Raw genomic sequence first — 27,950 nt, 5'->3', positions numbered from 1 at the left:
GCGTTGCCACAGGCGGTGTGTTGTTGTGACAGCTGATCTGCTGTAAAGGAAAAACCAACAAAGGATCTCGCTCCGGCGCTTTTCCAGCGCGGATTTATCGGAGCTCGTGTCTCGCGGCTGCTGCCGCCCGTCGGGGTAATGACACATGATGGGTGATTAAAGATGCCAGTCCCTAAATCAAAGCTGTGCCAACGGTCTGAGGAGGCACGGAACAGCACTCCTCAGAACCTGCTCGTTCCTCATCCCGGGAGAAGCTCGTTAGGGAAAAAAAAACGGGCCGTTCTGCTGACAAGAGGAAGCGTTCGTGACTAGGGAGGATTTTTTGGGATCCTGAGACTCAGAGTAGCTTTTACAGCATCTTTTAGACTGTGTATGTAATGAAAATAAATAATTAGAATCACAGAATGACCAGGGTCGGAAGGGACCTTAAAGATCATCTTGTTCCAACCCCCCCCTACCCTGGGCAGGGGCACAAAACAGATAAAGGAGCGTTTAAGTCACCCCTGACTTGGAGTTTAAACCGAGCTGAGCAGTTTGTTCACATCCTCATATTTAACACAGTTTTTGCCATTGTTTGCCAAGAAACAGGTGGTGAAAGAGAGAACTGCCTGTCATGAGGGTAAGGGCAAAATTAGGCAAGGGCAGATCACCAGATCTTCAGGAAGGACTCTTTGGGACTCAACGGCAGTGTCAATTCACAGGCAGTATGTTCTGTTTTCTGTCCCTTTACCCCACTCTTTCATTCTGAGTACATTTGCAGGCCATCCAGATAGAGATTTTTACCAACTCTGGCCAGATTTGTCCATTGGGCAAAAATGTACTCTACCTGAGATAACTGCAAAATAAGTGTGAAGAATCAAATAAATGAAAAAGCCTTTTTTTCAAAAAAGATGGTGGAATATCAGGAGAAGAAAACACTAAATCAGACTGAACAATCAGACCAGAGGACTTTGTTTTGATTGCCACAGAAAACAGTATTTACAGACCATCTACTGTAGAAAAAATACAGATTAGAAAATATCAGAATAACTGGGCTCAGGTGAATTTGACATTGCATTATTTCTGTCCTTTCTGTAAGTGCTTTTTGGAGGTATTAGAAACAGTGATTTTTAGCTTCCTTTGCCACATATCATGGACAATCTACCTTTGCAAATGTAGAACAGGCAATGCTACCCTTACTGACATCTTGAGGGATATATGCATTTTCAGGAGAAATTGGATTTTCTACACAAGGAAAAGTAGCAATTGGACAGATCTCAACATTCCCACATTCTCAATAAGGAATTATTTTCCTGAAGACTAAAAGGAGCATTTAGAGGCACCCTGGTGAGCAGAGCACAGTGAGTTCTTCATCACAGCTTGCTGGCTTTGCTGCTGGTGTGGCAGCACAGCAAACTCATTTGACTGGTCACATGGAAAGGATGCCTTTATCCTGCTCAGATAAAGTTCCATGAAGGAAGCCAGGCATAGATTTCCCTCCATTTCAGTAAACAAATGCTGCAGTGCTTCAGCCATATGGTGGAACAACTGTTCTCCACAAGTAGTGGAGAAAAACAGCTTCAGGAGACTCAGAAACTCCATTCATAAGGATCTTTTAGGGTTATTTGTGTTTGTAACTACTGTTATATTTTATTTCTTTTGCAATAGTAGGTAGTTATGGGATTAAGGTCTCTTTGTTCCATGAGTTGTCTGGAGATGGTGGGAAATGAATCTTGCCTGGAGGAGGTCATGGACAACTCGGATGAGTGGCACTATAAAGGAGGCAGGGGCAGCAGAAGCACAAGGTAGTGCAGGAACAGGGCATCAGATTCACTTTAAACTGTGACCAGGCTCTCTTTCCCAACCAGCCTCTTCTGTTGTTCCACCAGCTCATCTTAGGTAACAATTTTTAAAGTTTTTCTTTAAGAAAATGTTTAAGTGGCGAAACTTGGCATTAAAAGAATTAGCTGGGATTAGCATGTTCCTGCTGGAAGGAGCTGTGGATCTGACTGACAGCTTTAGGTTTATGCATTAAACACACATAATGCCAATAGTTAAGAAGCATATTTGAGAGGAAAGTGAATGAAGCAGCTCTGTTTTGTTGGCAGACAGGATTTGCTGGAAAGGTTTTGATGATCAGATTAACACTTGCCAGGCTCCACACTGTCGTGAAAACAAGGGATGGATTTCAGAAGGGGCAGGGCTGATGTGATTGCCTCCAACAGATTATTTACATAGGAACACACACACCTTAATGAAAGCCTGCTTCTCAGGAGGTATGTTTTTTTTCAGAATACTATTCTATCATGTTATATATAGCCACCAAAGTGGAATTAGGAAGTGTGACATTTATTCAGATGAAGGCAGGCAGGCAGCCCGTTTTAAGCAGAATCTCTTCCCTTGTGACTCCCAGGCAACCTTTAAATAATTTCAGTTCTTCCCTTCATGTTAAAGGCTCATTATCCTTTATAGAAATTCTTCAGAAGTCTTCTCATCCCAAGCACCAGGAGTCATTTCTCAAGACAGCACTAGATTTCTTATTCCAGATCTCTCATAACTTTCTAATGCTGTATGTCTTATTGAATACACAATTCAAGAACTACTTATCCTTGATTCAGAAGAAGAGAGAAATGAGTTGATCATGATGTTTATGTCCATTTCTTGAAAAGAAAGGGAGAAGAATAATAGCTGCTAAATGAATATTCTCTGCTCTCATGGCTGCTATTCCAGCCCTGTGGTTCCTGATCCAGCATTGACACTGGCAGCTCGCTCTCTTCACATTTCTGTTGGTATTCCTGAAGCTCTTTCGTTTCCTCTCATCTTTTTCCTCTGCATTCCCTCCTCATAGAATCTCCTTTCGAATGCTGGATCAGCCTCTCTGACACGAAGGTGTCACACAACAAACACTGAGGCACTAAATAAATGCATATCTGGAATTACTACCATTTCCTTCTTAGTAGTAAGAGTCTTGTTGAGCAAGCCAAGGTGGTTTATAGCTTGACATGGGTTTTCACTACAAAAAAAGTCTGTCAATTGTAGAGGTAGCAAGTCATAGAAACACATTAGATCAATGTTCATCCTGTCCCGTCCTGAACTACCAGAACAAGAATTTGCCATCTCTCTTTTGACAACATCTTTTTTTGTTTAGATCCAGGTGACGCTGGAAGTTCTGGAAGAGTAAAGCATTGGCTCATTTAAGAGATTTGTAACAGGAACGATGAAAGGTAAAAATTTCTGCAGCAATGTTACTGACAGAGTGGGGAGAAACTTTTATCAGACTTGGAGGAGAAGAATCACCTGTGCACAAGAGGGTTTATTTTTAAGTTGATGCTATCCATGGTTAGCACCGCATACATGAGATACCTGTGGCACAAGGGACTGTGAAGAATTCAGCTGTAAAGGCACTGCTGCCATGTTTTTCTTTCTGAGAGTCAATACAGTTCCATAACCAGTGACTAAATCCACCCTACTTTTTCATCAGGTGATTTCAGCTACTGCTCACAGACAGCCCACACATAGACTGAAGGAAGGTGGGAAACCAATTTGTCACAAGGAAGCCACAAGCTAATCTTTGTTTATGTTTTGGAAGGCTGTTTCTTACTTACAAACTTTGCACCCATAAACAACTGCATGGGCCAGGCCTCACCTTCTGCCTCTGACTGAAGAAGGCATTTAGGGGGACCTTGTGGAGAAGGATCAACTAACTGAGAGCACTATGAGTCTCATGAAGGAAGCCCAAGGTTTTTATCTGGCAGGAGGACTAAGCCTGAGGACCAGGGTCCAGGAACAGGCTTGTGGGGAGAGGGAAAAGGGACCACAGGGAAAAAGAAAACAATGAATGACAAGATACAGTGCCAGAGGGATTAAAGGCAGATCCAGGCCCTCATTTTGGAGTCAGTCCACATGAACAGGCGCAAGTATTACGTGCCACAACCACTCCACCAGGATCAAGCAACACCTGAGGGCCACCACGGCCCATTTTCTCACAGCATCTTGTCCATAATGTGTGTTTGATAAAAGCTAAAGCTGTGCCTCTTCTCTGCACACACCAACACCACCAGCATCTGCCCAAACAGCCGTGGTGGGAGCTGTGCTGTGTCAGGGTGGGTGTGTGAGGGGGTACAGACGTGCTTTCCTGCTATCTCAGAGCCGGAGGGGTTTTCATTAGATTCAAACAGCAACCGACTCTCCAGGGAAGCTCCTGCTCTTATTTGATAAGGGATGCTCTTTTATCACACATGAAACTGCATGCAGTGATCAGACAGGCAGTGAGCAGAGCTGCCAACCAGAGCAATGCTGGGTTTCTGTAGCATATTACAGCACTGCATTGCTGCTACAATGGAGGTTTGGCCCAAAAAAATGGCCAGTTATGGAAACCACAGAAGCTGGAACTTCTACCGATCCACAGAAAAAGTATGGATTTAATGTGCTTGCTGGAGAGGTTGGGATATCATGTTATTTTTCGGAAGACAAAGCCACTATGGTAAGTTAGCGTGGAGAGGACAGCTGAGGTACTGGGGCTTGCAAAACTAACAAAGTTGACCCTCTTCCTTTGAAATAATTTAGTTATTCATTCTTGACAACAAACAAAACCGCTAAACCTAAACATTAATGGACTCAAGTGCACTCTCCAACAGAGAATAAACTGGATTTTTCTTCCTTTCTGAAAAAAAAAACATCTTTGTACTTTCAAGGGCAAACCTTTTTCAAGCTAATTGACATCCCAGAACTTCAAAGCACTCAGTCAATCTTCAAAAATCCTACAAACATGAAAGTGCATGGCTTGGTGACCTCCTTCAGTACTGGTCTGATAGGTCATCCAGGAACATTTGGCATGCTGAGGTGACAACAGTCTCTTTTTTTTCTCTAGTGAGAAATTACATTACCTTAAACAGCTTTTTTTTTGCATTGTAAATCCTCTATTTTCTAAGCAATGCTGATGTTTCAAGGGATCATAGCCAACACCCACTTGAAAACTGGATTGCTTTTGCCCCTTACACCTGGAAAGCACAGATAGGTCGAGGTTGTGTAAGCACTCCACGTCCAACAGAATCAGATGCATTTTCTGAAAATTACCTGCCTAAGTCAAAATCACTGTTGTGGCTATATCTATAAAATCTTACAGGATGTTGTAATATCTTGTAGTATCTACCTGTAGTACTTGTAGTTGTACCTATGGTATATTTAGGATTGATCAAGGACTTTTTAATCTATGTTTCCTTCAAATGATAAGATTTGCAACAGTTGCTGTTGGTATTTCTCCTTTGTTATTGGCTTTTGCTGTTGACCAACAATTTTTTCTTTTACTTTCCCTTCATTACCCAGCTGCAGCTCACAGAAAATAAATATTTTTGAAATGAAATGTTAATCCCTTTCATCTCAAAGTCCCCTTCTCTTCCTCTACTAAAAAAATGTTGTGTCATTAACCATACTAACTTCCATGCAGCTGAAGACCAAAATAAAATGAAAACTAACAAAGCCAACCTCTGCCCTCCCTCCCCACCAAACTAAGGATGCAGTAGACAAGCCTTTTTCACTCAATGGCAATATCTGGATCACAGAGAAGTGTTTAATTCTTACTTTTAACAGTGAGGTACATGGACTTGCTGACGTCTGCTCCCACATCATTGCTGACCTTGCACAGGTAGTATCCACTGTCTTCTTCCAGCACATGTTTAATCAGCAAGGAGCCGTTTGTGAGAAGCTGGATACGACCGTTCAGTGCAATCGGCTGGAACTGAGGAACCCCGGCACCTGGAGCAGGAAACCCGTGGAAATAGGTTAGTTAGGAAGGGAAACATCCCTTTTTTGTTTTCTTAAAATAAGGCAGAAACTATGGCTTCCTCTTCTTGGAGGCTCAACGCAACTAAAACACAAATGGCTTCTGACATCAGCAGAACAAACGGAATGGTTCTTCGCCAAAACAGAAGTCATTAACGGAAAAGAAAGACTTTTGGAATGCAACAGGAGGAATAAATTGCCCACATCAAATGTAAAGGGGCAAAAGGAGCACAAAATGAAGAACCAGAAAGGGGGAGAGAGAGGAAATGAAGATTTTCAGACCATTCATGGGTGAAAAGGCACATTTGTCGTACATTTAGAGGCTGATGAATTATTGACAATTACAGCTGAGCAGGCACACAAGTCTGCATCCCTAATGCAGACACCAAATGAATTTCTTATGACTAACAGGGATGTCTGTTGAAGCAATCATGGCAAACTCAAGGGACCTCTAGGACCTTGCTTACAAACCCCTGGGTGACATGGAAAACCACATCAGTGACTGTGTTGCTTATGTCCTCCTACAGCTGATGGACTGATGACACAAAAATCTCTGTTCTGCCATGTTTGTAGCCAGAGTGTTAGAAAAACCCCAACAAAATCCCACAAAAACCCCCAAACAAAACAAAGAAAGTAACAAAAGAAAAGCTCAGAGCACTAATCAAGAACGAGGCACCATGTTTGGCAGGGATGTAAGAATGGAAGGTCCATAAAAAGACAGGAAGCCAAAGATTTTTGTATCAACTTTGGCTTTAAGAAAGAATTTGCTTTTCCTTGGAAATAAGATACTGGGTGATTTAGGCAGTAGGAAACAGGATATTACTGTCCAGATGCCCACCACGAGTTCAGGTTCCTCCAGCACTGGAGACTCTGTAAGTGTATATTAAAATATGTTTCTTGTAACAAAGGGGTTTACAACCTATTTTGGCAGCAGGAGATGGGATTTTTCAGGGAAACCATAAGTTAGTTTACTCCAATGGAATTCTCTAATACCACTTTCTGTACACATATCTGTCAGCATTAATTACTATAAGCAGTGGGCTGAGTCAGACCAGGAGGAAATATGATGAATAAATATTACAGGGAATGATTTAGGATAACATACCAAGCTAGAACAACCTACAATGTCTAGAATATTAGGAAGACCAGACGTGCATACTTAAAATCCCCTTAGTCCTAGCAGAGTTTGCTTTGGGAACTTACAGTTTCACAGAAAGTCTGGTGACCGATACTGTGAACTTAGAAATGTTAAAATGATAATGTTTTCATAAAAATTCTGTCGCCATTGTTGATTTTTCAACTATTCCAGTCACATGCATATCCCACTTTTCCCTTTGCTAATTTTTTTTCTTTAATAAGCCATTTTTCCTGTAATTTAGATGGAAGTTATATTTCTGCCTTACTAACTGCACATGCCTGTGATTGATTGCCCGAGTAGATGCCAGCACTCACTTCGTGGATTTCTTCACATGAAAAATTCTGGGAACGATTTAATGTTCACAGAAGGGAAAAGGCTGATAGTCCCAGGGACAGCTACTGGGAAAAACTGGGAAAAATTCTTCCTGGCAGTTTGCAAAAAGCTTCTTACTCGTCACACGTTGTTACTTCTATTACAGCCAAGATCCTTCCTGAGCAGGGACAGCAGCTTGTCCCATACAACTGTGTGGGTGAGTCTACAGTGAATCACAGACTTGCTGAGGTTGGAAGAGACCTCAGGTGGCCACGTGATCCAACTGATTTGATCAAAAAGTGTCACCTAATCCTGGCTGCCCAAGACCATGTCCAGATGGATTTTGAGTATCTCCAAGGATAAGACTTCACAAATCTATCAAAACTTTCTTTAACTTTCTTATCAAGACTTAAAAGCTTCAGAGTTTTAATTGATAAATCTTAAAAACTTGATGGCAGAGTGCCACTCCAACTATCCCTTTCTCCTTCATTAAGGTTTAGGGTCTATATTTATACTAGGTCTAGAGAATAAGTCATATAAGGAGCTGGTGAGGGAGCTGAAGTTGTTTAGCCTGGAGAAGAGGAGGCTCAGGGGAGACCTTTTCAGGATCTACAACCACCTGAGAGGAGGTTGCAGCCAGGTGGGGATCAGGCTCTGCTCTCAGGTAACAAGTGAGAACAAGAGAAAATGGCCTGAAGCTGAGTCAGGGGAGGCTCAGGTTGGACATCAGGAGGAATTTCTTCATGGAAAGGGTGGTCAGGCATTGGCAGGGGCTGCCCAGGGAGGTGGTGGAGTCCCCATCCCTGGAGGTGTCCAAGGAAGGACTGGACATGGCACTCAGTGCTTTGGGCTGGGGGACAAGGTGGGGATGGGGCCCAGGGTGGACTCCATGATCTTGGACATCTTTTCCAACTTTAATGATTCTATGGTTCTATTTATCTCTTCACAGTTAATTACAACTCTTCTAGCTCAGCTTGGCACCCTCCTTCAGCACACAAACACAACTAAACCAAGTTACTTTTTCATGACCTGTACTCATAATTAAAAACCCACATGCCACTGAGATTAATGGAATTTGGAACTCTGCACCTTTCTTACAATGAACCAGAATTCATCAATAAAAGCAAAAATAGTCTATTACATGAAACTTCTCTTCCCTTAGCCCTTTTCAAATACAATTTGGACTTAGGTCCTAAGGAAACAAAAAATGACATGGGGCATTACAGAAAGATTTCTTCTCAACAGCACCTCATTTTATTTTTCAAGGAGTTAACTCATTTAGATTGGGTAAAGAGTTTGGAGAATTTTTTTATTTTTTTAATTTTTTGCTAGAGCCTACCAGAAGACAACTGTCCACAAGACACACTTTATCAGGCACCACATTTTAATTAAAAAGCAGTCAATTTCCTGTGGTTACTGAGGGTCAAGTGGGGCCAGTTTTAATGCTCTGTTACATGAGAAGAAAATGTTAAAGCATTATGTAAAGCACATACTGAATTACTGCTTATGTTAATGCTACCTGACCTCTCTTCTTTGCTGAAAAGATATGATTGGCCATGTTATCATGAATTTGAAGGAGGGGGGAAAAATGAGCCAAATGCTGCTGGTGAACCTTGTTCTGAGGTTGTTTCAATTAAAGCTGTATATCTTTTCTCTCAGCCATCCATTTCATTTGCCTGCTGAGGCCACAGCTTACACAGGGACACTGTCACAGCACTGGGACATCTCCAAGGCAGACCAAAAGTCCATCCAGCCTTGTGTCCATGACAGTGACCAGCACTTTGTGCTTGGGGAAGTGATTTAAGAAGAATACAAACACAATTGATACGTCCCTTATTGCACCCAAACACTCTCTGACAACGTGAAGATTAAACCAGCAATTTATGGGTAAGTTTTTACTAAACCAGAATTAGCCTGTCCCCAGCGATCCCCACAGAAATCCTACCTTTTGAGTACTTCCAGACAATGGTAGGGACAGGATAACCCTCTGCAGAGCAGTTGAGGATTACAGCTTTTCCATAGATCCCATCCTGGTCGCTGGGCTGAACCACAAACCTGGGGGGCACTGTGGGAGGAAGCAAAGGGAGCCATGAGAATTTGTGACACTTACTGGGTCACAGTGAGTGTGACCTCAAAATGGCACACCATCAAACACAGTCAAACACAGAGGCATAAAATTTCACAGCAGAAACAAAACAATAAATTCAATTTTTTGATGATTCAGTGAGTGACATAGTACAGCTGGTTTCACCAGATTATTTTCTTTCTGTGCACAGCCTCAATGTATTTCTTGCCAGGCACAACAAAAGTGTTGGTCTTCATAGGATACAAAAAGAAGTTTATGAAATCTCTCCATAGGAGAGGTTAAAAATGGAGTAATAGATAGATCATGCTGTTGTGGCCAGAAAATAAATGCTTTCTAAAAAAGCAGAGGTTTATCAGATGTCTAAGAACAACTGATTTTTTCTGTGTTTGCTTTTTAGAGCAGTTACTGGTAAACTTTAGGAAAAAATAATTACGTAGTGTAAATAACCTTAAAAAAATGTTTTTAATAGCAATCAAATCACATTAAGATAAGGGTGTTTGATCCATAACTTCTAATAACTGTAAAAACAGCCATAAAAAGATTCAACACAATTTCCTTGCATTAAGTTGAAGAGGAGAATTCATACTTCAGTGCATCAATCTATACATACTATTAGATTTATTCCAAGGTAGCATAAAACCACTGCAATGAGTCTTCCACACATAGGCAAGTATTTACCTACTTATATATAAATAAGAGCTGCTGATCTCAAGGAAAAGCTCTACATGTTCCAAATACACGTGCACCGTAAAGAAAACAGCTTGTGACCATGTTAGACCAACAGTTCACCACAAAGGGCTGATTCTAAATGTCAAAGTCTCAACAGAACCTATAAATTTGACAAGCTGGAAAGAAAAGCTGAAAGATGTGAAGAACGTGGAAAGCTCCACAAAAGTTCTTGAATATTAAAAGTGTTTAATGGTTGTATTAAAGTCAGTTAAGGCCGCAGACATTTGCTGAACTCCTGTTCTCTGGTTCAGAACATGAAGGAGCAAATGTCTGAGAAAGAAATAAATTATTTGTGTCCTTATCCCATGTGTTTTTGTCATTTCTTACAGTGCCACAGAGAAAATGCAGTGAGGTGAATGAACCTGTGACAGGTTTTTTTTTCTTCTCAAATAACTTTGCTTTTTGAAATGCTCTTGAGTACAGCATCACACTAAGGAGAAATCCTGATAGTTCCTTGCTTTTCCTCGCCCACCACAGTATATGGAGCCTCATGGATTCACAGCTCTTCAGGTCCAGCCACTGCAGACCTTGAAATCTGGGGGAGACAGAACAAAGGGCCCAACCATCCCCACCTGGCTCTGACCCAAACACCCATCAGACCCCACGAGCTGCCTCTCCAGAAGTGCCAGAAATTAAGAAAGGAATGATGGGAGGAGGTTGTATCACAAGAAAATGCAAGGCAGCACGGAAACGGAGTTCAGTACGGGGAATATGTACCCTGGGACCTGAAACAGCTCTTACTAGCCATGAATACAGGACTAATTACACATCAAAAACACCGCGCAGCAAAAACACAGCAGAAGCACCAATGCTGTGATATATGACCCTGAGGTTCTTTTCAGTAAAAACACTCTCATAGTTTATGCAAATAACACCTCTCAGGATACCAAAGAGTCCCAAGTTTTCCTTAAGAAGAAACTGGAGCTGCCAGTGTTGGTGTGGACAGGGCTGCTAAACACTCTCTCTGCAGGTTCACAGAATCCTCCTCACAACAGCTCGAGTCCTCCTCCCTGTGCCTCCATAATCCAGACTCCCCTCTGACTTTCTCTTTCCACATTCATAGATACAACTGCTTTTTAAAAGAGGAGAACAATCCTCTGGAGGGAAAATAATGCCTCCAACCACATCTTCTCCTCATGGAATCCCATTGCTATAATGCAAAGGTGTTCATTGTCCAACTGTACAACAAAGCTCCACTGCTGTTTGGAATGTGGCTAGAAGAGATGGAAGGAACTAACAGAGATACCTTTCTACTAGAAGGTATCTTTACTGCTGACAACCCTTCTGGCTTTCCAAATGCCTGCCACACTAACAAACTATTGCAGGTTGTGTTAATTCACGATAGGGAAGCATCAAACACGAAATCCCGGTAAGAGCAGCTCTGGGCAATCACCCACCCTGTTCTAATTATCTGCTCAGAGAAGGCATTTGCTTCAGCAGCTCCTTTCTCACTGTTCTGTGTTCATTTTATCCCCAAACACACAAAATTACTTATTTTCCAAAGCAGGTGAAAAGCACAGCTAGTTGCACAAATAGATTTGATTTCGTACGGCTCGGCCCGGCGGCATCAGCTTGTTTCACTTCGCTAACTGCGAGGAAATGTCTATTTACAACTTCTGAAAAATCAATTACAAGCTGCTTATGCATAAAGAGGGATAAAAAACCGACACAAAACACAAACCCAGCTCAGCAGTACCAGTCTTACAGTCCTAGAGTTGAGTGGTTACAAATGATGCAATGAAGTGACTGATAATTACTGGCCTCCTCTACCACTGAAGGGTATAAAGAGTATAATGTCTTTTACAATCTCTCTCACAACACAAAACTTCTGTAACTTGTTTTATTTCCCCTCTCTTTGAGAAACATTTTCTTTATATTCTTCATTTGTTATGGATGTCACTGGCAAGAAGTGCCAATTTTTCAGGAAACAGCTTATTTTATTACATGAGCAGGCACATGAAGAAAGTTCTGGAAAAGCTAAGCAAGATTGCTTAGTATGGAATAAAGGCAATCAGTTTTTAAAATACTATTTGCACTAAAGTTATCTGCTAAAATACACTTTTTGTCTAATATAGATAAAAATGGATGGATGCCAAGTAAATGTTCTTTGAGCATTTCTATGGAAATGCATCCCTTCACATCTTTAAGGAACTCACGTAGATATCCTTGGGCTGTTGTGCCTTTAATGCTGACAAGCTCTGAACAGGGCTTTTCATCATATTGATTTCACTGTGTTTTGGATATATATATGAAACATTTCTCAGATATTCTTGGTATTCTCATTTTTAATCATTACTTTCAATACAGAATGACTCCATAATGGTAACTGAAGAAATAAAATTTTGCTATATAGCTCCAGGACGAGGTGTATGATTAGAAATCATATTATTTTCTTGTTCTGCTTCACAAACAAAGTGTGTTTCAGCATTACTTGGCAAAAATTCAGCCCACACCCTGTAATAGAAACAGTTTCTATGTTCAGTAAAGCTTTGGGTTTCCTTTAGGACTACCTACAAAATGCCAACTGCTGCTCTGATTTTGAAGACCCAAACCCTTGCCACTTAGTCTTAAGATTGCCAATAGACATCAGAAAAGATGCTACAGCAAAATAACATTACTCATTCAATGACCTTTCAATTGTTTCTGTATTGCTCTCTAGGTAAAGCCACAGGATTTTTCTTCTTATATAAATGATTAAAAAGCAAACAGAGAAGACCTTGACATTTTTCTTCCTCTTTTTGGGTTTGCTTCTCAATTTTATTTCAAATTAATAACTTGTTCTGTGCTATGTGCTACCACAGTTTGTAACACAATGCTGTTAACCACTTAGTTTACATCTAAGTTTTGATATTTAGCTTTAGGTCATAAACCTACATTCACTTTTTCATTCTCTTTCAGGAGTTCATTAGCTCTTAAAGAATATATGCTTAGTAAGAATTTAACGAAGGTACTTTGTCTTGATGTGCTTGAGTTAATGGAAAAAAGTAAACAATTAGTTCTCTTCCTCTCTCTTTGTAAAGGTATGGGATTTCTCTGCCCCTTTAGAAGTGAAACACTGAAATATCTCATGATAATGACTGAACAGTTCTACTTTTATTATCAACTTTGTCTCAGCAGCACAGTTCCTTGAGCCTGTAAAGGAGGGCATTTAAAATTGCTTTTACAGTGAGTTTATGCCAGGCTCTCTCATTTAAGGCAGCCCACGGATCTGTGATGAGAAATGAGCTGTTGAATTGTTTAGGGTAAGAGCAATAAGTTGACAGACGCAAACTATTTAATGGCTGAACTCAAAGGACCTAAAAAAGGTATTTTCAGTCAATATTATGATTAGCAGTCTCAGGCTCTCGCTATGGGAAAACAAAGGATGAGAGCAATCAGAATAGGATATGAAAGATAGTGTGCATGTCATAGTGCCATTTTAAAGGAAGGAAAATGCTTTTAGTATCTCCTTGTGGGAAATAATCCTGATAAGATGATAAAATATGAGTTGGTACCCTAAGAAGAGACTGTTTGCCCATGTCAACGCTGCCCTCAATGACTGACTTTACAAGCTGCTAACAAAAATCAATTTATGTGTGCATGCTAAAATTCACAGAGTCATGGAAAACATAGAATGGTTTGGATTGGAAGGGACCTTAAAAATCATCTTGTTCCAACCTCCTGCTGTGGGCAGGGACACCTTCCACTAGCCCAGGTTGCTCCAAGCCCCGTCCAACCTGGCCTTAGACACTTCCAGGGATGGGGCAGCCACAGCTTCTCTAGGAAACCTATTCCAGTGCCTGACCACCCTCACAGGAAAGAATTTCTTCCTCCCCTGCTGCCCTGCTGTGGGATGAGCCCAGGACACATTTGGGAAACATGGGCAATTCATGTCCAGCCTCTCCCCCATCAGCTCCCCAAGTCCTTCTCCCAGGGCTGCTCTCAGTTTGTTCAGCCTGGGTTGGTACCAGGGGTTTCCTGACCAAGGCGCAGCACCAGCACTTGGCCTTGTTAAACCTCATGAGATTCCCATGATCCCACATCAATTCCCTGATTTAAGTTTGCTCTGTGTAAATCCAGAACTCCTTTTTGCCCGTGCTTTATTCCAAGGACCAGATGACAAACTCACACAGTCCTTCCTGGACTTCAAATCCACGTGAGCTCTTCTGGCTCCCAGGTACAGTGATTGGGATATCACTCTGGGGAACAATTCTGAAGGCTCCTAACACAGCTCCTCTGGTGGGCTGCTGGAGTGAGTTAAGAAATAATCTATGACACTGGCCCAGAATACGATGTTTCATTTCTACATGGAATATTTGTACTTCACATTTAGATCATACTGTCAAAATGATGGAAGAAATTTAATCAGCCAAAGCAACCATTGATGTATTAATGAATGAGATCATTAAACACTGTACTTTAGCAAAGATGAACAGTTATTAAATTTGGTCATTGGACCTAAGGGGTCGATTTAGCTGGTTTAGTGAAACCATTTGCTCTGCAGTTCAAGAAAAAAGATGTACTTTTGCAAAATGAGACCGTGCCCAGTGGTTTGTGTTGATCAGGTTTGTCCAGCGAGAACATTAAATAGGAAGTGAATCTTTTAAGAGGGCATTTTTGAAGCCTCAGTGTAAACACCATTGAAGGAAGTAAATGAGATTTGACACCAGCTGCGACCATAAATCTTCCCTCCCTGCTTGTCTGTCACAAACTGCATTTGCTGCATCACACCAGCACCACCAGCAAACATCAGAAAGCAGATGGATACTCGCTTCCTATCAGGAATATCCAAGGCTCAGGGACTCCTCATTGGGTGCCTAACTAGCTAATGATATTCGACACTCCTGGCAAGCACAAAATGAAAACGCATTTACACTAAATGCACTAAGTGCATTATGGGGGGTTATTAGGTATTTAAAGACCTTATCTCAATTTTAACTTATGATGTGTTCACTAACAGGAGTTATAAAATCATGATTTATGCATTCAGTACTATCTTTGAATTCTCTTTTATGGTAGTATCAGAAAAATTTTGAACTCGTAATACATTGAAGAGCTTTTTCTTTTTGGTTACCAATTAAAGCCCTTTTCACTGCTTTTTATTTCGTAATTACTTCGTTCCCATTTTAGGAAACCCTACAGAAATGAATAACACATGATAAAGTGTATATAGATTTTTAATCACTCTTTAGAAGACAGCCCTAATGAGTAAAGCCTTAATTAATTCCTCATGATGATTTAAGTAGTTGACAGAGAAGATATTTTCCTAATTTCTGTGTGTGGCTCTCATGACAGGATCCTATTCTTTTCCTTTTCCTAATAGCAAGCCTAGCAAACCAAGAGTGTGCCAGGGAATAAAATTAAAATAATAGTAATTTATGAGGTTTTGAGAAACCCTTCTAGCTTGCAATTTTTTAATGCATTCCCAGAGGAACTGCAGGCCAGGATCTGGCAAAGCCCATGATTTTGAGAAGGAAAGCCCCATTTTCACTCATCTCAGCTTCTTACCTGCAGTCCCTAGATGCAGTGAACAGTGGGAATTCTCCCAGTGGCTAATTAATAAGCTTTTAAAAGATATTCCATAACCATTAGGATTAATCAAGCCTGGTTTTCTGTGGATTTGTACCTCGTGTTTGAGCAGAGATTCCAGCTGGAGCATTTCTTGTGTTTGCAGAAGGGTTTGCCTGTGTGGGTTCTCTGGTATCCAGTGTTACACTCAGCAGAGGTGTTCCTTACCAATCACCTCTTTTCATTAAGTTTGTAGGCTTTTAGCTACACTGGAGGTGTTTTCCCCTCTTCTGATTTATCTAAAATTGGCCAATAATTTTTGGAGAGAAGTGCTGACAGGTCTGTGTCCAGAGCATTTGACTTTGCCTTATTTCACCAAGAAACCCATGGAGGAGAGAACTGGGTTTGCCCTAAGACCTTCTTACCCAGATGCTCAGAAGCTTCATCATCTCACTTCCTCTCAGCAGGTGCCTTCCATCCCCTATGGGATGTTGTGGAAGCTGGTTGTCATCTTCCTCTGATATTTAAGGCACGAAAAATCCAGTCTTGCTGGATTTTAAGGGCTCCTTATACCACTTGATTGCTTATATAAAGCACAAAATAATTGGAACAGCAGCAAAGATTTAACATAATGTGCCCACAGATTTTAAGAAACCAGTGCTTGTTTTTCTTTTGCCATTTAATGCTCTTTGCAAAGTGGCAGTGCAGCTTAGATATGAAAAATAATATCTGTAGGAAGAATAAAGGAAATCTATTTAACAGACTTAAAACTTAACGGGAATTTAAGAATGATAAAAAATAGCAGATACATGTGATCTGACATAGAAAATATTGAGGAAAAAATCTGCAGCTGTAAAGCTGAAGAATTTATGTGGCTGTATGTATTCTGCAGAAGTTTGTATATTCACTAGTAATTCAAATGTAGCAATGAGCAGTTGGCCTCTGCTTCTTCATTCATTTTAGGAATGAACTGGATTTAGATTCTACATCTAATTCTACCCATGTACTATAAAATCATATGGATTCCCATTTATTTTGGAAACATGAGAGCCTGCATTGTTTTAAAGTAATTTGAAATGAATACAAGGACAGGATAGATAAGAAAAAGGAACTGTGTGGGTAACAGTCATATTTCACTTTCCCACTCACTGTCTACTCTCATATCAAAATGCACAGTCTGCACATAATTAAGATATTCCCAGAACACATCTCCAGACTTTTGGGATACCCAGCATTTAAGTTTAAAGCACACAATGTGGATTAGAAACAAGAGGACTTAAAGCACCATTTCTCCCTGTATTCAGAGATAAACCCCGGAGTTAATTTAGAAAAATACTGTGTTTCAGTTACATGGCACCTATGAACAAAAGAATGAGGAGAGCTCAGAAAGCTTGGAGAATAAACAGGCAGCAGGAAAAAAAAAACAAGACTTAATTTAAATGTGTATAGGTCAGGTTGGATGCAGAGGAGGAGTGATCACAGTGGCTGTTTGTCTTCTGGCCTGTGTGGAATGAGACAGCTGAAGCAGATCAGTACCAGGGAAAAAGGCCAGTGTAGGGTTTTGGCAGGGAATTCAGGTCAAACATGATAGTACATTTTCCACTTTTCCTCTGAGTGAGAGCTGTTGTCTCAGATGCATATGCAAAACTGATTAAAACATTACCATTTAAACTGACAGCAAGAGAGAGAAGGGAGAGGAGAGGCTTAAAGGAGGCTGCTGCAGAGCATGAGCTGGGCAGAAAGTTAAGCACAAGGGGAAAATGAAAAAAAGTTGGAGGACTAGGACTCCAGAGGGTAAAAGAGGGTGAAAAGCCCCTTCTGTCATGCCCATGGGTTTATGAGGACACCCTTCAGGCACACACATCAACAGTTGTCCTCACACCACCAGGGCAGAGCCTTGGTAACGAGGTGAAATTAGAGCAGAAGGCAAATGAGGAGGGAAGCGGAGGTGAAAATGGAGGTGTTGGTGTCAGGGGTGGTGCCAGAGAAGGCTCCCCAAAACTCCTCTCCTCGACAAGAAGGGAAATCTGATTAATGCCCAACAAGGCAGCAAGAGGCAGACGTGTCCAGGGAACTGAGGGCAGGGCAGGCAGGGGCTCTCCAGGGGAGGAATTACCTGCTGGCAGCAGGATACAGGGAAAGTGCAGCTCAGGAAAGGCTGGGATAAGTGAGGACAGGGCAGGACCTGTCCCCATCAGCGGGGCACTGAGCAGAAATCCCCACACATGGACTCACTTGACCCAATCCCCAAGGCCTCCAGCGTCTCAGCGCTGAAGGGGACAGACAGTGGTGGCAGAGAGAGATTTTCAGTGGTAAAACCACATCTTCAACCATCCCAGAATTATCTGTAGGAACCCAGACAGAGCTGCTGCAGTTTGTTCTCTTATAGGGTTAAATCCTAACAGAACAGTTCAGGAAAGGAATAATTAACTTCATGCAGTTAATTAAACTACTTCGTTTAAGAATTACTAAATAAATGAGGTAAGTAACAGACATCTGTGCTGAGTAATATTAAACAGGATTTAAATCAGGGAAATTAAAAAAGTAAAGTAATATTTATATCAGAAATAGTGGAAAAGTAACAGACTTTTGTGCCACTGAGTTTTGGGAATACTAGCATAAAAAAAGTAAACATGTACATTCTGTAAGTGGAAAAATAGGGAATAATCCACTAAGGATAGTCTTACCACAGTGGGAATATTTGATTTAAAAGGAAGAGCTGTTCAGAAGACTTTGCTTGAAGTGAGTTTTTGAGGTGGGAAAAGAAAACCAAACAAACTGGAAAAGATTGCAAAAGTCCCTTTAAAATTTTAAGATTTAGCTTGGTTAACTTGCAGAAGGGAATATAAAATGTAGTGATCTGCAGCAGGCAGAAATAACCAGGGTTACTCGTAGGATTATTCCATGTGCCCTCTTTCTCTGAGGAGCCCAATGGCTTGGTACCAAGGAAGACATGGTGGGGAGGGAAGAGTAAGACACTCTCATTTTTCAAAAGCGAAAATTTTAAACACTTTGTAAAACTACTGGAAAGGAAAGGAAGTAATTTGCTTTTGTTGAAGCTTTGCACAGTAAGTTTGAAAATATATCACAGGGATAATCTCTGGGTAATTTGGCTAAGGTGTGACTTGAAAGGTCTGCTACACATAAAATGTTTGCTTACTTGAACATCCAGTCACATCCATCTCAAGGCAAAATGTTGTGAAGCCACCAGTGAATGAATGGAGATAATTGCATAATAAACAAAAATAAGGAAAAGAACAACCTGGTAACAGGGGAGAGTCTTTTCCCCACAAAGTCAACATCAATGCTTTGCTTTTTAACTGACATAATGCTATAGGAGAGAGTGATCTAAATTAAAAATGGGTATAATCAGACTAAAACAACAGCAGAGAATAATTTGATACCATTTCAAAGGCTTGATCCCAAAGAATGGGCTTGTGCCTCACACAATTTTCCAGGAAGTCACTCTTGCATCTCCCCCATCGGCCCTGTGCACTCCAGGGTTTTTGATGAACTTTCAAGACTTTTAGATAGAAAAATCACATTAGTTTCTGCGCTTCATTGCTCTGTGTTCTCTGTGTTCTCTGTTACGAAGGGAGGGATTACCACATTCCCCTCCCTTTGGTACTTCCCATCAAACAGATGCCATCACAAAACACCGACGGATCCCACTTAATTGTAATTACACCTCCTCACCTCTCACGATTAATTGGCTTTGGTGCTCCACAGCCGCCGCGTCGTTCCTGGCTATACAGGTGTAATTCCCGTTGTGCATCAGGGACAGGTTGGAGATCCTCAGGGAGCTGGTGAAGTCGATGTTGTCGATGGTGACGCCGAGGCTGGCGGGGATGGGCCTGCCGTCCTTCTGCCAGGTGATGGTGATGGGCAGGTCCCCGGAGACCACCACGCAGGGAATGAAGACCCTCTGCCCGATGGAGAACCGCGGGAACTCAAAGGGCTGGATGAAAGGCGGGACTGGGAAAAAAAAAAACAACCAGGAGAGAGGAGCTGTTGAAATCACGGGACTGGTTTCTGCAGTGTTTTAATATGCAAAAGCTACACCTTCAACAGGCACAGGACATTGTTTAGCTTGGAAAATCACATCTTTTCAAAAGACCTTTTCATTCCTTGACCACCCAGTGCTTAAGCAGAGGTGACAAGCAGGGAAAGCCCTGGCTTCTAGAGACACCTGACATCACTGGCAGACTCTTGCAAGAATACTGAGCACCTCTTCCACAAATCACATCACCAGCTTGAGGTTCCCTCAGTCTGTCAACAGTGACATTGCCAGGAAGAGCTCAGCAACTTTCATGGGCCTTGCTTAGATCATGGAATAAACCTGGAAGAGGCTCTAGCTTTGCTTCTTGGATGTGATGAAAGGGAGTGTGAGCTTCTCTAACTACTCCTGGTATTTATTTCTAAGTGTTTCCAGTCACAATTCCCACTAACATTGGGTAGAGGCAGGAAGAGAAAGGCATATACAGTACTTGTAGGACAGCAAATTAAGTTAAAACTGATTTCTAATCAGAGGGTTGGTAAAAGTCATAAATATTCAAGCTGGTGTTTAATTCCTGATAAAGAAAAATCTGGCAAATCTGTTTTCTTTCTTTTCCTTTACTTAGTATTCTGTGGCTGAACCAAAAAAGTCATGAAAGAAAATATTCTATTTTCTATCACAGGAAAGAATTCTATGTCTTAAAAATCTGTTGTTTTCAGGTATTTTTGATAAAAACAAATGAAACAATGGGTTAGATTAAATAAATATAGAAAGGATAACGTGGGTGCCTCACTTTTGTGTCGGGTTGTGGTTGGAACATTTATTAACAATTTGGTAAATTGGGACTCAAATACTTAGTCAGGTGAAGGAATCAAAATCTTCTCCAATTCTCAGGGGAGCACTGACAGCCAGGGCATTGATCTAAGATAGGTTTCCATCAATCACTCCTGAAGAGGCTGCACAACCAACTTTGCAAGCAGTACTCAAATACTCGTTTATCAAAGGAGAAGGTTCCTGGAGGTTATGTCCCTTAGATATAGGAGTGCATTCTCCTACTGCCTGAGAGATCACTTACACATAATCTGTAGTACATCTGAACATCTTTAACAGGAAAGATGGAAGGATACCCAGAGCAGAACATTTATAGTGATCTATATGAGCGAGTTGCAGAAGAAAATGCAGTTGGTGGCTTTATCTAATTGTATTTCTTTTGTCCTTTCTCCCTTTAGCAATTCTAAGGCTGTGCTTTCCTCAGAACCGAAGCAGGAAAACTCTCCAAAGGGGTTGCAATGTGTGCCAGCCCAGTGACTTCCCCAGCAGCAGTTTTGCTCCTCTGCCAGTGTCCTGTTTCTGGGATGCAGGGGCAGATACCTGCGACCATTACTTGTCAGCTCAGAGCATATTGGAGTGACCTAATTGTGGCCTTCCAGGACCTGAAGGAGCTCCAAGAAAGATGGAGAGAGACTATTTCCAAGGGTCTGGAGTGACAGGACAAGGGGGAATGGCTTCACACCGACAGAGAGTAGGGTTAGGTGGGATATTAGGGAGAAATTCTTTACACTGAGGGTGGTGAGGCCCTGGCACAGGCTGCCCAGAGAAGCTGAGGCTACCCCCCATCCCTGGAAGTGTTGAAAGCCAGGTTGGACAGGACTCGGAGCAACCTGGTCTAGTGGAAGGTGTTGGAACTGGATGATCTTTAAGGTCCCTTCCAACAAGATCCTGTGATAACAAACCTCCCAGAGGACTAAGGCTTTGTTCAAATCCTTGTGTACACACACATTGTGGTGCAAGAGGTTGACACAAATCAGATACTAACTCCCTTTTTCCAGCATAGCTGTGATGCCATTTGCTAAGGAGAAGTTATGACCATGCACAGCTGCCACATCAGGCCCACATTCAGGCTTTCCCTGGCTTCTCCCAAGAGTGGTTCCCTGTCTGTGGCAGTGAGAAGTACCACTGCAATCAATTTTTCTGACGTGCTGTGAGACTTTTTCCAGGCTGCCATCTCTCAGATCACTAAAACCTGTCCTGTTGCATCTTGAAAATCTGGCAGATCAGTCATACAGAACAAAAGAAACTTGGTAGAAATCACCCTGTTTATTTGAACTTTGAGCACTGGAAATCATCTGCTTTTTTCATGGGGGGACCTACTGTCAACAAAGTGAGGCAAAATGTCTGCCTGCCTCTTCAGGTTAATCCACTCACATGAGCTATCTCAGATTCTTTGTACAGCAGCAGAAAAAGGCTGAGTTTCTCTCAGCATTTATTGATGAGCAGTTTATAATATAAATGGGAGTGAGAAATTACTCGAACGCGTCTGTCAAAAGGTTTTGACATAACCTTTCCCATTGCTGAGTGCAAATATCTGCTAAATGCCAAGTCCCCCCCCTAGAACATTTCTGCCCAGACCCTCCCCTCACTCTCAGACATCATTACTGAGACATTCTAAAACTCACAACAGGGAGGCAAAATTGCTTCTGTATTTTCTGCTGAGCGTGTAACAAATTTGAACCAATCTTTTGTGGACAAAATGATATCAGAAGTCAGGCAAAATATTGCTCGGGGATTATTATGTGCATCTTCGCTCTCCATCTCCCTGATGAAGAAAACAGGGAGCAGGATCATTAGGTCACACTGAAGTGTTTTTCAGAAAATATTGATTTGCGAGGCTGCATTTACCAACCCTAAAATTTAAGTAGCAGCCTGCAGAGCATTTCAGAAATTGGCTAAAATATTTATAGACAGCACATTTCCCTTCTATTCAGGTTTTTAAGATATAGAGGAAATCGGCATATATTTCTGCCTCATAAAATATAATGTATATTCAACCTGCAGCAGCTTCCAGTCCTGACAAGGAGCTTATTTTAAAAACCAGTGTGTAATTTAAAATCAGTACTATAAAGAAAGTAAATAGTCTAGCAACAACTCTGAAGTATCGAAGAACATTTTTCAACTACAGTATTCACCAGTTTGGTTTGATAAAGGAAGTTTCTGGTGATCTAACACAGCATATAAACTTTCTCCCTGTTATTTTGAAGAAGGAAATGATCACAAAAAAATCACTTATTAAAAATATGTGATGAGGACAGGCAATTAATTTCTGAAACACTAAAGTTGCCATCTCTCTCTCTCTATGTTTATATATATCTGCAATAAAAAGTTGAGATATATCCTTGACAGAAGAAAATATCAAGTTTGATTAACCAGCATGTGGAGGTTTTTTTGCAAACTAAAGCTGTATCATTGCCAAACAGCACTAAAAATGTAAGATAATATAGTATTTTAGCTCTGAGACAGAAAATTTACAGTAGCACAGATGTATTGAAATGTGTTTAAAATACTTCAAGGTGTGTTTATTTTCTTTCCCTATATGTAGCTTCAGTTTGACCATACTTCAGAGGTTGTATTTGATTTTGGGGGGGAAATTATGCTATTTTATATATAAGTGTTGTTACATCTTAATTGGAGAAAGGGAGAACAGGATATGAATGTGTGATTGTGTTCATGGGAGGGATGTTTCTCTCTCCCTGCAATGGGCAAAAGAGTGAAAATCTGTGCTTCATGCAACCAAGTGCTGTGTCTTGGGAGTGCTTTATTGATGAGTGCTTGAATTAAGTGTCTGTTTAAGAAGGGGAGCATGGGCCAACCTCATTAGTGCTAATACAGGAAGATTTAAATTATGTTTTTGTGCCCTAGCAAGGTCTCCTGTACCTCTGGGAGATTGCTGTAAAGGAGGGCAAGGAGGGCTTCCACGCTGCTCTCCATTAGCAGAGGAACATCCTTAATTTCTTGCCCTCAGTTCCATGGGAGTTATGTTGGAAGGAACTGCTGAGATGATTCACTGAAACAGGGCATCCTGCAGATGGCCTGTTTCCTGCAGCAGCCTTGTGAACATGCTGCTCCTCTCCCGTGGCTCTGCACAGAAAAATGAAAGCCATCCCCTGCTTTATCAGTATAAACAGTTCCCTAGAGGGTTTTCTTCCAACAACACTATTTCAGGGGCTGTGTCTGCAATATAAAATACTTCTGGCAATGAATATTGACGTCTGATGCAAAATAATAACCACCAAGCTGTGCAGCCTCCTTGGGCAGCTGCGTGACCCTGGATTTCATGTGATAAGGCTTCACCTTCACCTTAGTCCCCACTCCCTTTCCCTGCCATGCAACACTGGTGTTCACAGGCTCCTGATGCTGCTATGGGAGTTCCTCCAAAAGGAGAGAGGGTTTAAAACGTTGTGTAGAAACCAAGAGTGTATTTATGTCATGTCTCATCCATCTACAGAACCGCCTCCTTTCAGCCCCCTTTGTGAGGGCAGAAGTAGATGCCCTTATCATACTGAGGCACCCTGCAAACCTGGCATGGTGGGAGCTCAGTTCCCTGCCCAGGGGGATGCATTTGCTATTCATTTTCAAAAGACAAAACCTTGATTTGAAGATAAGAAAGCAGCTGCAAGAGCACATTAACACAACAAGCAGTTAACCCTCACTGTTAAAGTGTTGCCAGATTAGAGGCCTCACTTGCATGTCCAGAAGTACTAAGCAGTTACTTTTACTATTCTTTTGGAACCTAGTCCGAAGCTATTGCCCTTATTAAGCCCCTAAAATGATCTAAAATGATCTTTGTCCTCAGGTATAACTGGGAAAAGTTAAGACAACAAAATCAGAGCCAAAAGTTACAGATTTAGATAAGAGAGGACTTCAACAGAATGATCCTTGTCTCTGAAAATCGTTCCCTTGAGCTGTTTGGTTTCACACTATCGTCCTTTTCACCTTCACCCCGAGACTATACATAAGCAGCTGATTTTATATCACCCTTCTGTTTCTCAGGGTTAATACTTCGGAGTTTTTTTGGATGATGTGTGTTGTACACATTGTTTGAAATGAGGCCAGAATACTCCAAACCTGCCATGCACACACAGTCTTGCTTTCTACATGTCCTTATTACCTATACTTACACACTGCTAATAGCTCACGCTAACTTGGTGCAGCAAAATGCTTAAAATTTTAAGAGCAGTTTTAATGAATATATAAGGAAGTATTTCAAATATATTTGACAAAACAAACACAGGAAAAAAGGAGCAAGAACATTCCTTCTCCCAAACCTGAAGTAAATAAAGCTACACTGTGACAGAAGAGGGCTAACTTTTGATAAACCCAAGCATAATACACAGATACTCTTGAATTCCTTACCTGAGACTGTTATTCAAGTATTAAGGCTTATTTCACATTGTTTACATAACTCATAAATAAAGGCACCCAAACACCAACTTAAATTGTGTTTGAAAGACATAAGACAGTGCACAAACCCAGGGAGTCTTATTTTAGACTTAAGTGAAAAGCTTTATATTTGTACATAGTAATTCCTCATCCTGAAGATGAGGACAGCAGTGAAACAACTTTAACAGACATTTTTGGGTGACCATTTCCTGCAGTGTCAGAGGTGAAGTCATTAGGAATGCAGAACATTAGAAGTGTGCTGCTGCAAAACAAGACACAACTGCAGCATCCACATGACACTTGTGAGATTTTAAAGAGTGTAAGTCAGCTGTTTCAATGCAAAGACAACCCTGAGTTGCTCTATGTTGAATGGCAAAAAAAATTTACAAGAATACCAGACTCTTTTGGTCTTTTCTTTAGGTATTTCTATGGGTTAAGTGGTGGGATTCTCACACAGGAGATATCCTTATTAAAGTGCACATTCCCTTAAATCAGACTCTGCCTGTCCCTGCTCCTCATGCTCATTATGTGGCGTGAGGATGGCTGGTAAGTGCATTTTTGCAGGGTGTTTTGCACAACTGCACTTTCTCACCCATTCTCATCACGTGGTCCTTGCGTGATTCCTGCCTGTGACAACCCTGTCACTTCGAGACATCTGAACATTTCTTCCCGAGGAAGCTGTGACAGGCTTGGAGGGATCCAAGCCCATATTGTGTGGGAGAGTGAGAGAAAGGCAGAAAGTGATGTAATGGAAGAAATATCTGAAGGACATCAAGGCCAGAAGTTTTTTCTGGCTCAATTTATTGGCGAGGTTCGGCCAGCAGGACAGGTAAGATCTTAGATATGTGCACGAAACTGAATTCACACTTGGCATAATCCATGCCACAGCCTGAAATTTGAGCAGATTAGCAGACTGATTGATGACAGAATGCACCATGATCCCAAGAACTCTCGAAAGATTTCCCCTGATGTTTTCCCCATTTTGTGCCTGCACATTTTTCACTATTTAAACCAGCCCTCCCTGAGCAGAAGTGCAATGCAAATTCACCAATAATATTTTATATGTCAGAAAAAGCTAGATGCTTCCAAGGAAAGATGAGGAGAATCTATTCAAATAGGTGCAACACGAAGCTATTTAGAAGCAGCCCCTGTTTGTTTTGCTTGTTTTTCTAAAAAGAAACAAGGCTGATACAATTCTTTTATGAGGTTCACAACAGGTGAAGTGCTATCACTTTGGTATAAGGCAACAAGAAACCTTCCAAATCAGTGAGATGTATAAGTTCTACAAGATCAAAACAGTCCTTTTGAACACCACACTTTTTATTTTAATGATGCTGTACCCTTCCCTCTCAGGGGCTTCTTTTTCAATTAATTCCTGTTGGAGAAGTGTGAATAGCAGCAGGCTGTTTACATGAGAATGTGTCCCACGGGACTGATGACAAGAAAATCATCACTTACTACTGATGGCTTTTACTGTAGCTGGTAAAACTATTACTATGAATTGCATAATAAAAAATGGAGATAATAACTCACTCCTGTTTTTAAAATGCTCTGGGATCTACTAAAATGCTATAAAAGAGATGCTGCTATTATTATGTTACAATTTTGCACTTGAAGGTTGGAGGGTTTTTTTCAATGGAAATAGGAAACTTCCAGGTGGGGTGGGTAATATAACCTCTTTTTTTTGTTTGTCAACACTTCTCATCATAAGACTATTTTCATGTGCTTGCAGTTTGACTTTTGTTTGGATAGCATTTTTCCAGGCCAGGTGTCTGCCTCAGGCTGAGCCACTTCAGCTGGAAAGTTTCAGCTACAACTCTTTGGCCCTTTCCAAGAATAAGGTGTGAGAGTGGAAAAATAGAGATGCAGTACAAATAAATTCTACTATAAAAACAAAAAAGACATTGTGAGAATCTGAGAAGTCCCACCAGATAGCAGCAAGAATTTCAAGTTTGGCAGGTGGTAGCACTAGCAACAGATATCTTGCTGCCCCTACGAAAAGTCATCACAAGGGTGCCCAAATTTTGCTGTCTGAGTAAAATCAAGTAAATAGATAGACAAAAATCCCACAGTGATCATATATTGAGAGGATATTTTCCAGTGACTAACAGCTAAGATTTCCCAGGGTCTGAGTAACACCTCCTTCAGTGTCTGAGTCAGTTCCAGACACGTGGGGCAGGTGCAGCCTGGTGAGAAGTGAGAAATCAGAGCAGATTTGTCTCTCTAGGGCTCAAACAGCTGCCTGTGCTGGCCCAGGGAACGTGAAAAAAGTTGTTTCAATGCAGAGAGAAAGGAAGGAGATGTGGGGGCCAAGGGAGCAGCGTGGGGAACCAGCCTGCATTGCTGGGCATGCAGGTGGCATGCAAGGGATGGAGCAGGAGCTGAAAGTGGCACCCAGGGTAACAAAAGGGAATTATAGAATTACGTTTGGGCCAGTGGGGGGATGTCAGAAGTTGGCACTGGGTTTGTGGTGGGATTGCAGAGGTGATAAGGGTTGGTAAGGTGGAGCTGGGAAAGTGTCTGGGGATGTGAGGCTGGGACAAGGGAACAGTGGGGTGATGTACAGCACTGACAGTGAGCAGTGACCCATGTGAGGGGGAGACAGGCTGAAACCCAGTGGAGATGGAGAAAGTGAAGGCTGGCAGAATCACAGAACCACATCCAGAATCATCTAGGTTGGAAAAGACCTCCAAGATCATTGAGTCCAACCTCTGACCAAATACCACTAGACCAGAGCTGTAACTGGAGGCTGGAGAAAAGGCTGGGAGCTCCTTATGAAGGGCAAGACTCTTTTTGAGTCATGAGAACAAGGAAGTGAAGAAATGGGATGACAAAGACATGGGGAACACATTGATTTTGGAACCCAGAGCAGAAGAGCCAGGACTTGGGTAAGGATGAGCTGGAGAAAACTAAGGAGGACAGGTCATTCTGAGAAGGAATGAACACAAAACATGCATCTTCCATGAAATATTCTTTTCCTTAAGATCTCTGACTTTAGTAGCCCTTTGTCACTGGCAGATGTATATGAACCCCACTGAAAAACCACGAGGGCCAAACACAGAGTGAGAAAACAGTGCTGAGAATAATTCTGCTCTTGGCAAGGACCTGTGCAAGGCTCATCTCAATGATTACTTTTGAAGATGCCAGTAACTACTGTTTCCACTTTGAATGAAGGAGAGGAAAAGGGGTTCAGTTTACTTTACAAAAAAAAAAAAGAAAAGCTA

At 41.5% G+C, this 27,950-nt stretch overlaps 1 protein-coding gene across 3 annotated transcripts in view; it reads right to left on the bottom strand.

Annotated features, from left to right (window-relative positions):
• The window catches only part of DSCAM (DS cell adhesion molecule), a 442,671-nt gene that overhangs the window by 134,426 nt on the left and 280,295 nt on the right, over window positions 1-27,950 (bottom strand). For 2 of the 3 annotated variants that reach the window (XM_027689234.1, XM_027689235.1), the window contains exons 9-11: window positions 19,209-19,487; window positions 9,156-9,275; window positions 5,560-5,733 (exon numbers count right to left, since the gene is read on the bottom strand). In XM_027689234.1, the coding sequence (XP_027545035.1) occupies window positions 5,560-5,733; window positions 9,156-9,275; window positions 19,209-19,487 (573 nt within the window). The remainder of the gene's footprint in view (window positions 1-5,559; window positions 5,734-9,155; window positions 9,276-19,208; window positions 19,488-27,950) is intronic. The other variant, XM_027689236.1, reaches the window with a different exon arrangement.

Source organism: Neopelma chrysocephalum, unplaced genomic scaffold (assembly GCF_003984885.1).
Source record: "Neopelma chrysocephalum unplaced genomic scaffold, ASM398488v2 Primary Assembly neopelma1_76, whole genome shotgun sequence".
In the NCBI taxonomy this organism is placed as follows: domain Eukaryota; kingdom Metazoa; phylum Chordata; class Aves; order Passeriformes; family Pipridae; genus Neopelma; species Neopelma chrysocephalum.
This window is presented reverse-complemented; position numbering and strand designations above follow the sequence as displayed.